At 45.7% G+C, this 14,910-nt stretch overlaps 2 protein-coding genes across 4 annotated transcripts; both read left to right on the top strand.

The window, feature by feature from the left end:
• Nucleotides 1-48: 48 nt before the first annotated feature.
• Nucleotides 49-2,933, top strand: tmsb1 (thymosin beta 1). The gene is made up of 3 exons (XM_054738959.2): nucleotides 49-207; nucleotides 888-1,002; nucleotides 2,565-2,933. Exons 2-3 carry the CDS (start codon nucleotides 900-902, stop codon nucleotides 2,603-2,605), a joined length of 144 nt encoding a protein of 47 aa, XP_054594934.1. The 5' UTR covers nucleotides 49-207; nucleotides 888-899; the 3' UTR covers nucleotides 2,606-2,933.
• A 1,653-nt stretch (nucleotides 2,934-4,586) lies between these two features.
• Nucleotides 4,587-14,405, top strand: zgc:66447 (SLAIN motif-containing protein-like). Of its 3 annotated transcripts, XM_015976547.3 has the most exons (9): nucleotides 4,594-4,918; nucleotides 5,238-5,845; nucleotides 8,037-8,173; nucleotides 8,603-8,722; nucleotides 11,535-11,675; nucleotides 11,785-12,114; nucleotides 12,367-12,510; nucleotides 13,094-13,391; nucleotides 13,466-14,405. In XM_015976547.3, exons 2-9 carry the CDS (start codon nucleotides 5,247-5,249, stop codon nucleotides 13,518-13,520), a joined length of 1,824 nt encoding a protein of 607 aa, XP_015832033.3. In that variant the 5' UTR covers nucleotides 4,594-4,918; nucleotides 5,238-5,246; the 3' UTR covers nucleotides 13,521-14,405. The 3 variants fall into 3 exon arrangements, with proteins under 3 accessions (XP_054594933.2, XP_015832033.3, XP_054594932.2); XM_054738958.2 differs by lacking the exon at nucleotides 12,367-12,510 and having other exon boundaries at nucleotides 4,587-4,918; XM_054738957.2 differs by lacking the exon at nucleotides 8,603-8,722 and having other exon boundaries at nucleotides 4,597-4,918.
• The last annotated feature ends 505 nt before the right edge of the window (nucleotides 14,406-14,910 follow it).

Here is a 14,910-nt window from a genome sequence, read left to right on the forward strand (position 1 = left end):
CTTCGCTCAGGGAACAGCCCGTGTTTGGGGGGAGGGGTCCAGTAGAAATTCCCCCTGAGAGCTGCAGGAGCCAATCAGAAGCGGCGCCCCCCTGGTCCGTGTGGCGTGCAGAAGGGCGTGTTTTCCCTATTTAAACCGTGAGCTTTGCACGGATTACACACACGCATTTTACCTGAAGAGGACTTGTACAGCGCTCTCCTGCACCAGGTAACAACTTCACATTTATAGTGTATTATCTGCTGAGCTCATCTAGATCTAAAGGGATGAATCTGTATAAATCAGATAGAAACTGATCGTTTTATTGTTACACACGCAGACAGGCATTTGTGTTGCGCAATTTTATCTTGCTGAGGTGCACAAAACCACGTCAGTGCTGCATCACGCAACCGCCTCAGCTCTACCTGGAGACGCTGCATTCCTCCACAAGCAGCAGCCGGTTTCGCTGCATGCTGTGAGCATCAGTGCAGCTTTCTCTGTCGTGCATGCATGCCCGTCACTCCTGAATAAATACAGCACCTGCATGCTGCGCAGTCCTCTGAGCACACATGGATTTAGATAAGGCATCACTCACACAGTATCAGCGCAGAAAACACGATTAATGCAGCCAAACCTTTTCTCTTGGGCTGGATCTACCTAATAACTGAACATGAATACAAATGAGTGTCACACCAACAGCAGGTTTAAACTCACACCCTGCTGCAGCTCTTTGATAGCACATATGTCATCAAACATGGCTCTGGTTTTCTGCCTGTTCCTCTGAGGTGGGGCTCAGTGGGTGTACACCTGTACGGGCACAGGCACGCATCCCAGCCTGCGTGTCAGCTATGAGCACATTTAAATGGATTTTTCTTCATTTGCATTCTCACGCGCCGCTTTTTGTCCCACAGAACTGTTCCAAAATGGGCGACAGCAACCCAGTCAATGAAGAAGTGGAGAACTTTAACAAGAAGAAGCTCAAGAAGACTAACACTCAAGAGAAAACCAGGCTCCCGACCAAGGAGGGTAGGTGTTGAGAGGATAGGAGGAGGGGAATAAAAAGAGTAGCTCTGTCTTGTCCACACCTGTTTCACATTTCACCCTTTTTTTTATTTGGATCCATTATGCTTCAACTCCTCCCTTTGAATCACTGTCAGGAAAACATTGCGTCAGAGTGTAGGTGGAGGTACACACCCATATACCTGAGAACTAGTTTCTTTAACAGCAGAATGCTACAAAGGGTTATTTATTAGGAAGTTCTTGGCTGTTTTACAGCCACCATGTGATCAATTGGACAGGTTACAGATGCTTAAGATAAGACAGGAAGTAAAAAATCAACTGATTAGACAGAAAAAGGTTGTTTTAGATTTAAACGTGACCTGAAAAGATGTTCACCCTTCCCTCCAGAGGCCGACAGCCTCCCTGCTTCCTGAATATTTCCTTTTTTTAAATCTAAATCCAGCCCTGAATAGTCCGTCACCAAGGAGGCCCAGAAGCAGGCGCGGCCGGCAGCTTCACACCCGACCAGGAGAGCTCCGTCAGGTTGCACCGAGAGCAGGAGGAGCTTGTGTCAGGAGTCTGCAGCCTGTTTTAGCACTCGTTTACTTTGTAGGTTTTACTGATCATTTCAGTGGGTTATAAGTTTATTTTTATGTGAAACAGCTTTTGCATGTGTTCCAAACTGTTTATTAATATTATTGTTGTTTCTTTAATGTTTTTTTAAAGAATGACAGGTTGAATAAAAGTCAGTAAATAACATAAACTAGCCTGAACAGCTGGTCCGCCGTTTGGGTAGCCCCCGCTTACATTTAGGTAATAAGTGAGACAGGAACCTTCTAGATAGTTGTGCCTTTGTAGTTTTGATTAAAGTGGTAATTACTGGCGTTTTCCTGCACTGTTGCCTTCCAATGAAATGAAAAGTTAAAAAAGAAACTCTTCTGATAACGAGCTGACAATGTGCTCTGTAGCAGCCGCTGTGGAGCCAAACTACCAATCATTTGTAAAAATATTTATGCTTTCATTAAAAAACTAAATTAATCAGTAAACAAATGCATGAATAAAGCAAATGACTATATATATTTTTTTCATTTTCACTGGTACTTTTGATAAACTTGTGTTTTTGAAACAACACTCAGTTTTCTTCAGGATACAGAAACAAACATTTGAGCCCCTTTGACACTCTGGTCAACCACTATTTCTATTCAGCTTATTGAAGGATAAACTAAACTGAAAATAAATGACTAATCATAAACAGTGAGGCAGTGCATGAATGAAATGTCCAACATGTAGGTAATAAGTAAATGATACGAGGCGGGAGTTGTTACTTCAGTAGTAGTATTTTTACATTACTCTCACTTTAAAGCCTATCATAACCTTTATAGCCCCGGATCAATTAAAAATCCAAAAAGGCGCTTTGCTATGGTCTTGTTGATGATATTAAAGGGTTAATCTATCTTCTCGTCTTTTCTACAGACATTTTTTAACAGTGTCTTTGGTGTGTTTTGTAAATCTCTTGATGCTGACGTTGAAATCACAAGTTAAAAGTGATTCTACGATCATGAGTACAATTATTTTCTGTCTTTATTCAGAAATTGAAGAGGAGAAGAAAGCCATGAAAGAGACCAACTGAAACGCTTCTCCAGCCCTGCTGCATTTACCGCTCGTCTTCCAATCAGGAGTTCTGTCATTCCGACCTGTTTTCCATGTCGCCGTCGAATGCTGTATAAGATGCCACTACGGGGAAATAATCCCAGTTATAACGATGCAATGGGTGCATTTCATTGTGTTCATTCTGTGGGCTTTAATGTGGGTAGATTGGTACTTGGAGTGTGGTAACATCTATAAAAATTATAATGACTTACTCTCAGCAAAGCTTGCCTGTAAATGGTGCCACTGAGAAAATGTTGTGGAAAGAGAAGATCATATTTTTGTTTTAATAAAATCAGCGTGTCAAATGACTTTGTCTATATTCTTGTGTGGTCTGCTCTAGTCTAGTTTCATGAAACAATAATTCTGTCTTATTCATGCAGGGTAATGCATAAATACATACATACGTACCTGCATTGTATATGCATAAGTACATGCATACATACAAATGTACATGCATACATTATGTATGTATGTCTGCATGTATGTTTTTAAGTATGCAGACATACGTGCAGTTTAAGATGAAGCTTCTATTCAACCAAAACCCATGCCTTCACAACAAGTCCAAGCCTACAGGGGGAAAATAAGGAATGCATTGAGTAACAAAAAGATCAAATGTCATATTGTTAGCAAACGTTGAAGCCTAAAGTCATAGTAAGTTTTGAGTGGCATCCCAAGAATGAGCTCTTTTGAAAGCTTGCATCTCATTGCACAGCAGCAGTCATGTCTTTACTTGTGGTCGGGAAGCTTCGTAGAAACCTATGCAGAATGAGATTTAGTGTCAAGCCCTACTTTTGTGGAATGCTTATGTTGAAGTATGCTGTGTTTTTCCACACCGAGCCCGTTGAGACATGCTTTGCACTGCAGCATGCGTCTACTTGATGGCAAAATTATTTCTCTTGCTGGCTTTAGTTAGAGTTGAGCTGCTCAGACGTACAGCATCAAAACGAGCTCTTTAACAGAACAATGGCTTTCAAGACTGATTCTGATTTATTTCCCTATGTTTGGAAATCAGCTTGTAACTGAAAAACAAAATGTTCCACCAGTGATTATCACAAGGATAGTGTGCTTGTTGTTGGCTGTGTTTAATTTAATTATCAGAAACACATGATCCCTGCCACTCACCAGGCAAGATTTTACACAGTTCAGTCCCTCCTCGAGTTTAATGCTGTCAACACAAAGTCAGCATTTAATTAGAAGCAGGTTTTACTTGAGCTGTACATCACTGTTATTATGTAAAGTGCTATGTGTCACATCAGCTATATGATTAGTTCATAACCAAAATTGTTTAAAATGTTATAATTCATCCTGAATAACGTAGGAACTGTGATCATGGTCTGGAAAAGGAAAACCCACTACAGCTGACAAAATATGCCAAAGGTTGAGGTATAAAAGATTTTCGTACCCTCATCACCCCTGAGCAACTTTTGCTAAAGTGTGTGTGTACACAAACCTTGTCAACATGCTTGCTGTGCTGTTGACCTAGCAAATAAGTTCCAAAAGCTAAAGTCAATTTGTTTTAAAAGAGTGGAGGAAATCATCAAATGAGCTTTTATTACAGTGATTTAGAAAATAACTGATTGTTGTGGAAAAGCTAAAATGCATGAGCATTACTTTTCAGTGCATGCATGCAGAAGCTGTTGAGGAGGGGGGTATCTTGTAATTATGAAAAAGAATGCAGTGAAATATTTGATTCAAATAGTAGAATATGACTCATTAAATAGTTCATCGTTTGCCCTTCTTTTATTGTGTTTTGTGTATTTTTTAGTGTGTTCTCTCAAAGCCTATGCTCTGACTTTCATGTTTTGTCTTTGTTAAAGCGTAAAATACAATAAAATAAGAAACAATTTGATGTTTTGGGTGAATTTTGAATATGGGAGAAACAGCGACACCCAGTGGTAACTGTGACACGATAGTTTGTTGCAGTGTGACTTGTTGCCGTAGGGGGGCGCTAAAACACAGGAAACCCCGAAGGAAGAGGAGGCGGGCCGACAGCTCTGATGCAGGTTCTCTTCACTCGGCTACAAGTCCCTCATCAAGCTAGTTAGCCTTGCGACGTGCAGAACGGAGAGCGTTCCTGGTGATGCGCTCAATATCAACAAAAGAGAAAATGGATTAGCTGTTTAGCAATTTTATTTTTCATCTGTTTGGACAATCATTAAGAACCCGCTCACCGTTCCTGGGTGTAAATTGGCGTCTACATTCATGCCGTCGCTGGTTCTCTGGAAAGGAGCAGTTTGAGCTCCGAGTGGCGGGCAGTCAGCGTCTCTGTGGGGACAACACGGCTCAGCCACCGGTACGGTTGGTTGTTGGTAGCCTGCTAGCATTAGCATTTAGAGACACATTTACGTGACGGGAGTCAACACCGTCTGTTTCATGAGTGTAGCAAATGACTAACGATGTGAGATAACGACAGGCTGTATGTGAATAACGAGTTTAACTTCGAGCTAGCGTGGGAAACTGTGGTAATAAATAGGAAATGCCAGCATCACCGTGTCAGTTCAACTCAGAGCTGATGTTTGCGTTGCTGGCCAACTTTTGCCCAGTTCACAAAATCTTCTGGGACATTTCTCTCTTGAACCCAGCGCATATTTGACGTGTGCCTTTCTCCTTAGAGGTGCGGCATGGTGGTCCCGGACAGTGGCAGCGTTGTCCCCCAGCCGGACAATGACCTCCCGGAGAACCCCGATCCAGGATGCCAGGTCCTAGGGGAAGGGGGGGACCTGGCAGAGGTGGAGATGGAGGAGGTCCGGAAGCTGCAGGAACTGGTTCGCCGGTTGGAGATCCAGAATGAGACGCTGCGCAGCAGGGGGGTCAAATCCTTCCTCCCCAAAGGAGCCAACAGCGACCTCAACATCAACGACAGGCTGACGTATGAAGGGGTGACCAACAGCCAGCTCAGGCTGGAGCACGACGAGGAGCTGAAGCGGTTTCCTCCTCAAGAAAGCAGCAGCGGTGAAGAGATGTCACCTGTGCCTGTGGCCAGCCGGCTGGAGGAAGAGGGAGACCTTGGTCCGTGTGGGGGGTTTCTGTCTCTGACCTGTAGAAATGGAACGGGACTGCCTCAGGGCCAAGCCCAGACACCAGAGAGCCCATCTCAAGACAGCTATGGGTCAGAGACACTTGCAGAGAGCGACTCAGGGTTGGACCACACTGCTCTGGATGAAGTGGACGTCCTAGATCTGGAGGATGAGTGTGCTGAAGAGGAGGACGAGGACAGCTGGTAGGTCTTATGCCCAGGTTGTTTCTCATCATATATTGTGCTTTGAGTGCCACACTTTACACCAGATATAAAATAATGCAAGTAAAGGCGTAAGCGTGAAGGAGGAACACATTTATATGTTTTTCTTGTCTGTAGGTAAAGATGCCCCTGCAGTCAGATGAGTCACCTGTGTGCCTTTTCATTTGAACTTTTGATTTTAAAGTGTGCAACTCCCCCACAGGGCAGTGACTGTGTAGCATTTGCAGTTATAATAAGACTCAGCCTGCAGCTGGTTTCCTCTCACGTCACATAAAGCAGGTGACTTTTCCCAGAAACCAAAAAGCACAGCTGAAGAGAGGCTGCCCCCGTTCTCTCGTTTTTAGGCAAGATTCTGAATTAATGAGGCGGAAGAAACTGCAGCAGAGGTTTCATCTTTACGGCAGATGCGACTGTTTAGTCTGCTGCTGGCATCGAGTCGGCGGCGGCCACTTTTGCAGAGCTTAGCAGCTTCTGCAGCTTATTTTCAGATTCCCATTATTAGCAATACCATATGTGCTTTTTGGGGTTATCATAGCCAAAACACTGCGTAATCCCAGCAGCATCATAATCTGATCTGGGTTTGATGCTTGCCTGCGCCTGAACTGCTTTGTGGTGAATTTCACAGCGTGTGATCTGAGCCTGTGAGCAGACTGCCAGAGGGACTGGAACACTGACAGCGAGAACACGCGTTGTTTTTCTCCCGATTCCTTTTGTAAGCTTGTAATGGAGCTTTCCCACATTTAAAGTCACACTTGGGCCAAAACTCTAGTTTTAGTCTACTCCCAGGGTTGTCTCCGTGTTAGAATTTGTACATCAGCAAAACACTGGCTCCAAATGAGTTTAATAATAAGCACCTATTATTAACACTAGTTTGCCACATTCTACTTTACAGACATGTTTTTATTTAGCCTTGTGAACCATACACACCTCTGCTCTTTCTCTGCAAAACCGTTTTAGTAAGGAGAAGAGGAGCGACAGAAGCTGTGTAGTAAACAAATAAAGGTGGAGTGTGTTCATTTGAGTGGGAGCATTCAAACGTGATGGGAAAGAGTTGATTCTTGTTTTACCAGCGAGACAAAAAGAGCAGGCCAGTCTCTGAGCGAGCCACTAGTACAGAAACAGAAAGGGACATGGTCTCTGATGGAAGAGGGTACCTGTGGTCAGTCTGAAGTAAACGGCAGCCCTCGAGGCCAGAAGGTGTTTGTCTGGAAACGCTCCTGTTATCTCTCAGCTCCAGAGGCTACTTCTGAAACATTTAAAAGTCAGATCGGCATCGGCATACACCTGTTAGACTCCCACAAACAGCTGATCGGATCCTCCCTGGTGTGTTTCTTTGTAGCTGCTTTATTCTAAAAGGAATTCATCCATAAATAAAACGTTTGTGTCCGTAGAGGGAGATGATTTAGCACCATGTCTCTGTGAAACTGAACAAAAGTTCTGTGTGTGTGTGTGTGTGTGTGTGTGTGTGTGTGTGTGTGTGTGTGTGTGTGTGTGTGTGTGTGTGTGTGTGTGTGTGTGTGTGTGTGTGTGTGTGTGTGTGTGTGAGTGTGTGACCTGAATCTGTGGTTGCCCGATCCTCTGGGCCTTGGTAGCGTTTGTGTTTGTCTAATGGGAAGATGATTTGTAGTCGATTGGTCCAGAAGCCGCTGGGCCAGGCCCTTTATGTACACAACTCGTCCATGTGGTCAGCATCTCAAAGTTCTTCGTGGGCCATTGCTGTCGCCGTGGCAACAATAAACAGTTTACTGATCGATCGCTAGAATACAGGAAACATGATGTATGTGGCACTTCTGAGGATTTCTCTCATTTTAATGGTTTGTTGACTTTTTACAAATATTTGTCAGAGTTTGGATTTGTAAAAAGGTAAAAGTGGATTCAGCGTCGGACCATGATGGAAATGTTCTGGTCCGACTGAATCGACCTTCTGGATGTTTGTGTCCTCTCCCAGAAATCTCTTCAGTGGCCCGCGGTTCCTTCTGCCTTCAGTCATGCCTGATGTTGTGTACATTCTGCTGTTACTGGGTGCGTGCCTTTCACGCCAGCTCTTCACTAACGTGATGTTTGTCGGTTTAATTTTCTGCTTTGAAAACATCTTAAGAAGTTGCAGGTCGGGCTTTCCCCTCGTTTCCGTCTGGTGTTCACCGTTTTCTCTGGTTTGATCCTCTCTCCTCAGGCTGTACGTGTCTCCTAAAAAGCAGCTGGCAGATTCAGGTCCCGACTCTCCTCTGAAGTGGTGTCGGCAGGCTCTCGATCACCGCAGCCCAGAGACGGAGCTGGCGTGTCGGACGCTGATCAGCCGTTTGGACCAGAGTATGCGCATCCATTCTGTTTTTTTCTTCATAAAATAAACTCTCTACTCCATCCAGATCCATTAGCAGTCAGTTAAATGATCATTTCTGCTGTCTGAAGGCTCGGTGGTAGCTGTGCGGTCAGAAGTTTACACCTGATCTCGTAAACCTTACTCATTATTTAGTTCCAGCTTCCTGCAGAACCCGAACAACAAAGCTACTCACACCACGGCTGAATGAGCAAACGCAGTCCCAGCCTGGCTCGGGTTACCTTCCCTCTCTCTCCTGGGACTGCTTTCCTTTTTTAACAGCTGTTCACAAACAGCATTCAAACGGCTGAACATTAAGAAAATACCTCTGAGTGGAGAGAGCTTATAACCGCGGTAGGCGGATTGTTTTCCACGCTCCGGTGTGGCTGCAGTTGGGTGTCTGACCTGTCCTGTCCCCGCAGCGTCTCGATGGAGGAGCATGTACAGCGGCCCATCAGAGGCGGGCTCGGCCGGCTCAGGCCTGATCTCTCCTGGGTACCACAAATCCACTAACAAATCTCTACTAACCTGTGGCAGCTCAGGTATGGCATGACATTAACACGCCGCCGTGCTGTGGGGATGTTTCTCATTGACACACGTGTGTTTTAATGCTGGTGCGTTTCCAGGAGCATGCTGTTGTCCTGTTTGCACGAGGCTGCACCCTGGAGACTGATGTTCCAAACCCCTCTGGGCTGGTTTTTTTATTATTATTATTATTATTATCTGATAGCACAGATATCGTGGGTGATTGCTCACTTATTGCACGGCAAAGGTCGCTGACAGTTGGCCACTTCACTTCTGCGTTACTGCTCGGGTTTTTCATCCAAATGGTTTCAGTTCCAGACTGGGCCCGGAGCCAGAGCCGGTCCCAAACTGGTTCCTTGAGTTAAGAACGGGTTTGTTTCTGCTCAGCCAGAGACGCCTAAAACATTTGATCCTTCTTCTGTTGTATTCTGAGTTTCTGCAGAGGATCACAGAGCAGGGGGGACAGATTATCTTCCAGATTATAGGATTTATCTCTGTAAAGCACCAGTCTGGTTTATGAAGGCTGTTTAAAATTACAGTCTGTGTTTGTAAACACACCAGATGATGTTTTTATTGGTGATTGTTCCAGAACAAAGTGGTTTATATTTCTCTGTTGCTGCTGTAGCTCTGGTTTAAGGCCTCTCCACCGGGTCCAGGATAATGACACAATCTCTGAAATACACGTACGTTACACGCCAACTTTACTGAAAAAATGTGTTTTAATTATTATTTCTAATTATGATTGGCCACTGTAAGTTTGTCTTGCAGGCTGTTTGCGTTCAGAAGCCTCTTTTAGAAAACGATGCTGCCAGTTCGCCGCAACGCCGAGCCGGCATCAGGGAGCCTAACGCCTAGTTTATGCTTCTGCGTGGGCTCCACGATGGGGAGACGAACACGGTCAGCCACTGTTTGCTCTCGGACTCCTCCGTCTCCTGGAGAGTGTTGCAAAGCAATTCCCCGCCAGGACAACAGAGCGTAGCGCTGCTCTGTGGTATCCTGTCATGTATCCGGTCCAAGATGGTGCATTTACTGTTGTGTTTTTATTGCTTTTTGTATTTCAGAGATTTTTTAACAGGGCTAGAATTAGTCCCTCATTCTCCTCCAACTCTTCGTGCGCTCGCCACCTCTAAAAGCGAATAAAACGCTTGCTGCGTCTCTCCTCCAGTCACGGGGCAGTAATGTGGCGCAGTCGTGTCCTTTTTACAAAAGATAAGGTGATGGCGGTATAAAGGGGGCGACCCCTGCGCTGCTGCAGACTTTTGTTTATTTTGGACATACAGTGATCCCTCGTTTATCGCGGTAGATGCGTTCCAGACCTGGCCGCGATAGGTGAAAATCCGCGAAGTAGGGACACCCTAGTTACAGTATTTATTTAACAGGTACGTATTCAGTATTCAGACTTTTAAAACCCTCCCTTTACATAGTACTGTATTTTTACTTGTTTTTTTTATAGTTTTATTACAGAAAGTGCATTTTATGATGAAAATGATGGAAAAAAAAACGGGAATTTCTTGATATTTCGCATAGAAAAATACCGCAAATCGGTGAAAAATACCGCAAATCGGCGAATTTCCCTTGAATAAGGCTCCAAAGAAAAAATCTGCAAAGTCGTGAATCCGCGATAAATGAACCGCGAAGTAGCGAGGGATCACTGTAACTTGCTTTTTATTGCGATCCAAGCCGCGCTGTTTTGTAGCACGCCTCCTAAAGGCTTCTGTCCTCCTCAGTCCACATGCAGTCTCTGGTGATCGGACCTTTACTTTCATTTTCTGTATTTTTGCCAGTCGGAGCTGGGCATTAACTCTCCACATGATCACACCACCACCCTCTGTTGCGCCAATGCATTCACAAGTCCAGCATTGTGGTAATATAACTAAGCGTGGCGGCACGAATGCCACAAAATTCCCACAAATCCATGCCGCCACGGAGCGTTTATGAGACGTGCCGTGGCGGCAGTATTGCGCTGTTTTGCTGGCGTGGTGTGTCTTCTAAAAAGGGCTAGGTGCAAGATGTCCAAATATCAGAAAATAATGGGCCATTCCCATCTGTACCGGGTCGGCCCGGGCCGGGTAGCCCCAGTCGGCCCCAGCCTGGCTCGGTTGATTCCACACATCCTTGCCTTAAGCCCATGTGGGCTGATTCTACCCACCAATCAGAGGCTTGCTCTAATGGAAGGTGTGAATTTGCTGTCAGCAGTGGGTGTGTTGGCCCTGGTCGGCCTGAAGCAGACCCCCTCGAGAAGAGGGCTGAGAATGAGCCTACGCTACCCGGCCCGGGCCGACCCGGTACAGATGGGAATGGCCCATAAGACTCAAGATCCTGTCGCCTGAAGCTACTCTCTCCTCCTGCTGACCTCTCCGTGCTGAAACAGGAGCACCAGAGCTTTATTTCCCCCCAGAGTACGACTTACTGGGCATTCGTTCCTACTAGAGACCGCAGCAAATGTATTAAAATACGAGTAAAGTTGGCCTTTAAAGGACGTGAATGTGTGTTATAACACTTGTGTAGTTTGTAAAATGTGCTATGAATGTGTCACGTTTGTTTTTTTTTTACTATAGAGGAAAAGTGTGGCTTGACTTGAGTTTTGTTCTTTCCTGAGAACAGCGTTTCTGATGTGAAACCCTGTAAAGAAAAATGTTTGCATGGATTAAAAATCTCAGCTTGTGACGCGTGATCCTGTTTAATCCCAGATTTTTACATAACCTCGTTGTTCTTGAGCTGGTTTTTGTGTCAGAAAGGGAACCTGCCACGTTTTACAGTGATGCTGACTCTTATAGTAATAGTAACTGTGTATTTGGGTGTAACAGGTACCCTTACCTGTAATTTCAGGTGTGACAAACATGAATTCAGCCCTCAGCTCCCAGTCATCCATAGACAGTGAGCTCAGCACATCGGACGACTCCATCTCTATGGGCTACAAGCTCCAGGACCTCACTGACGTCCAGATCATGGCTCGCCTTCAGGAAGAGAGTAAGTGTTTATTATTCGTGGTGACGAAGGAGGAAGCAGACAGAGTTCAGCCTGGAGCAGAATCTTCGTCACAAACCTGCTCCTGACAGCTTTTCCGTTTGGGTGGCAGGTCTGAGGCAGGATTACGCCTCTAGCTCAGCATCCGCGTCCCGCCGCAGCTCCACCACGTCCCTGCAGTCTCTGCGTCGGGGGGGCACCTACAGTGACCAGGAGTTTGACACTTACAGCCTGGAGGATGAAGAGGACGAGCTCAGCTCCGCGCCCCAGCGCCGCCATCGTTTCACCCCGTCACCGTTGGGCTCCCCCCGCTGCCTCTCTCCCTCCACTTCCAACCATGGGCAGGAACACGGCAGCCGACTCGCGGCGCCGCGTACGAGGACACCCAGACGGTCTCTTCAGGGTCCGAGCGCAGAGCTGCTCAAGTTTGCAAAGAGCGAAGGTAGCTAAACCCCCGAGAGTTCTATCTGTTCATCTGACACCTGGAGGATTCTCAATTTGTGTGTGTGTGTGTGTGTGTGTGTGTGTGTGTGTGTGTGTGTGTGTGTGTGTGTGTGTGTGTGTGTGTGTGTGTGTGTGTGTGTGTGTGTGTGTGTGTGTGTGTGTGTGTGTGTGTGTGTGTGTGTGTGTGTGTGTGTGTGTGTGTGTGTGTGTGTGTGTGTGTGTGTGTGTGTGTGTGTGTGTGTGGTTCCAGAGGAGTTGAGGCACAGCATGCCTAATCTGGCCCCCCGCACCAGCCTACGCTCCTTGGAGGCAGTCAGAAATAGCCGAAGCATGGAGGCTAACCTCCAAAGCTCTGGCAATCGCATGTCTCACCTGCCCCACTCCCCCTCTACAGGTAACCCCGCCCTCCTCACCTGAGCCTCCTCATCCATCTAACGCCTACTTTCCTTTGCATTCGGCCCGTGTCCTTCCGTCTCAGCCCTCCTGACCTCTGCGCGACCACAACAAGGAAATGACCAGAGCACAGACGCCAGTAGATCCATCCATCTCGCTGTGACCTTCCTGGTTAAATAAAGAATAAATAAATAAAAACAACAATGCATACAAAACATTCTTTTTGGGAAGGCTCGTCAGTCCCTGCCTGTCATGTCGAATGTTTATGGTAAACCTTTAATAATCACGTAGCTCACACAGCAGCCTAGCATCTGTTTCTGACAAACGTTTGAGTTTCTGGATGTTCGATTCAAATCCTTCCGGTGGTTCATGAGATATTTCCTTTTTCCCCATCTGGATCAAACATGTTATGCCTCCAACACTGATGATGTCATCATCACCTTTCCTCATGACCACAACCCCCCCCAACCTAACCATTAATCTTCTACTGCTCCTCCAAAGCTTGTCTTCAACTCCTAAATGCCACAGAACGGTTTCTGTAACCTTCGAGATTGTGAAACTATTTTGCTGTTCTTTAAATCCAGGTATGACGTGCAGTCGTCTACGTACCAGTGGTCAGTCTCCGCTGTCCTTGAGGATGCCAGTTAAAGCTGTGACCCCCATGGGCTCCATGGCAGCTGGGCGCCAGTCCTCCAGAGGTCTGCCTGTGGTCCAGGCGCCTCCATCAGGAGGGGGCCACAGGGCACAGTCGACGGGATCCGCTAACGGAGGAGCTTACGGCCCCGGGAGGGCCTCGGTTGGGATGGGAAAGCCTGCGGTGGGTCGGGGCCAGGCTGTACCGTCGGTGTCTGCCAGAAGTAAACTCTCACAGCCTCCCAGGAGGTGAGTGTCCGTGTCATGAGAACGACACACAAGGTTTATCACGTGAGTGCTGCTAACATTACTTTGGTTGGCAGGTCTTTAGGTATGACTAAAATCTCAGATGAATCCTGGAAAGATGGCTGCTACTGATGAAGAGCGCTGACTTCTCCGTACAACAACACCCCACCGGCGTCCGCAAATGTGGCGCACGGGGTCTCGGTCCCTCATTTCAAACTGGGCTGCACTGGATTTCTAGTCTGTGTCTTTCCCTTGCATGAAACGTTGTGATCCCACACCAAAACAGGACGAGGAGCTGCACATCCTCACATCTGTTACGTGGGCCAACTCCGAGGTTCCTAACATACCTTTGTGTCAGTCAGACTTATTTTTCTATGGTGGCCGTGAGAATCTGCTGGAGTTTTAAGGGTTGTAGATGTTACTGATGTGAAGACCGTTGAAATGAAGATGTTGCTGGTTTGTACATTTTCTCTGTGAATTATAAAATGAAGGTGCTGAGTGTTGCATGCTGGGTTTAGTGGTTTTCCTTTAGCTACTTTAGCAGCTGTTTCCATCCTTCTCTAACTGCAATATGAAGAACCTCCGCGTGTCCAACCGCCATCTGTGGAAAATGATGAATATGTGAGGTTCATGGTGAATTTGTTAGATTTGTGTTGTGTTTGTGTTTTGCTCTTTGCTTACACAGCAATGCAACCATTGTAAACCACACTGCCCTTATAAGACGTGTTTGTATAAAAACAAAAAAAGAGAATTATGGTTTGTGCCAAGGTGCATCACAGCTGCAGGTCTTTGGTTTGATAATTAACCTTAGACATCTGAAGGTACGCTACAGTACTACGTTTTCCAGGCATTTGTACTTCACATCTAGAGGTGGATCAGGCGTCTGCCTTTGGAAACCATCGTGTTAAAAAGTTTATGCACAGAGGCCTCGTGCCTTGGTCAGCTATGCACCCTCATGAAGCGTGCCTCTGAAATTTAGGAGCTGTAACGAAAATAAAGTTTACCATGAAGCTGTAACTGTTTCAGAGTTTTTTATGTTCTGTCTGCATTAGATGATACCTTATCACATGATACAGTCCACCTACAAGCATTAAACCCATCAGCACACCCCCATAAGCCCTGGCTTAATAAGCAATGTTGTGGAAGGCCATTTTAATATATAAAACAGTGTCTACTGAAATCATTCAATAATCTCTTCCATTTAACTCATAAGAACAGAAGTCAATCTCTAGAGTGACATTTCTACTGATTAATACACACCAGGGTGTGAGGTTATATTAGGAAACTAAATATTTATGTGCTTAGTTAAACATTTAACGACTGAACTTAATGTGTGATGTATAATTTAGTTATTCCCAGTCAGTAATAGTCTGATATCAAATGAAAGCTCAGGTAAAAATCGTGTTTTATTTGAATGTGTTATGTTAAAACAACTCCCCTTTGGGTTCCTAGATGCCCACAACATCCGTTTAGACGTTTTAGAAGTTGGTGTTGAATAAAGGTTAATCATTTTTGGCATGTC

The sequence above is a fragment of the Nothobranchius furzeri genome, chromosome 1 (assembly GCF_043380555.1).
Source record: "Nothobranchius furzeri strain GRZ-AD chromosome 1, NfurGRZ-RIMD1, whole genome shotgun sequence".
Taxonomy (NCBI): Eukaryota; Metazoa; Chordata; class Actinopteri; order Cyprinodontiformes; family Nothobranchiidae; genus Nothobranchius; species Nothobranchius furzeri.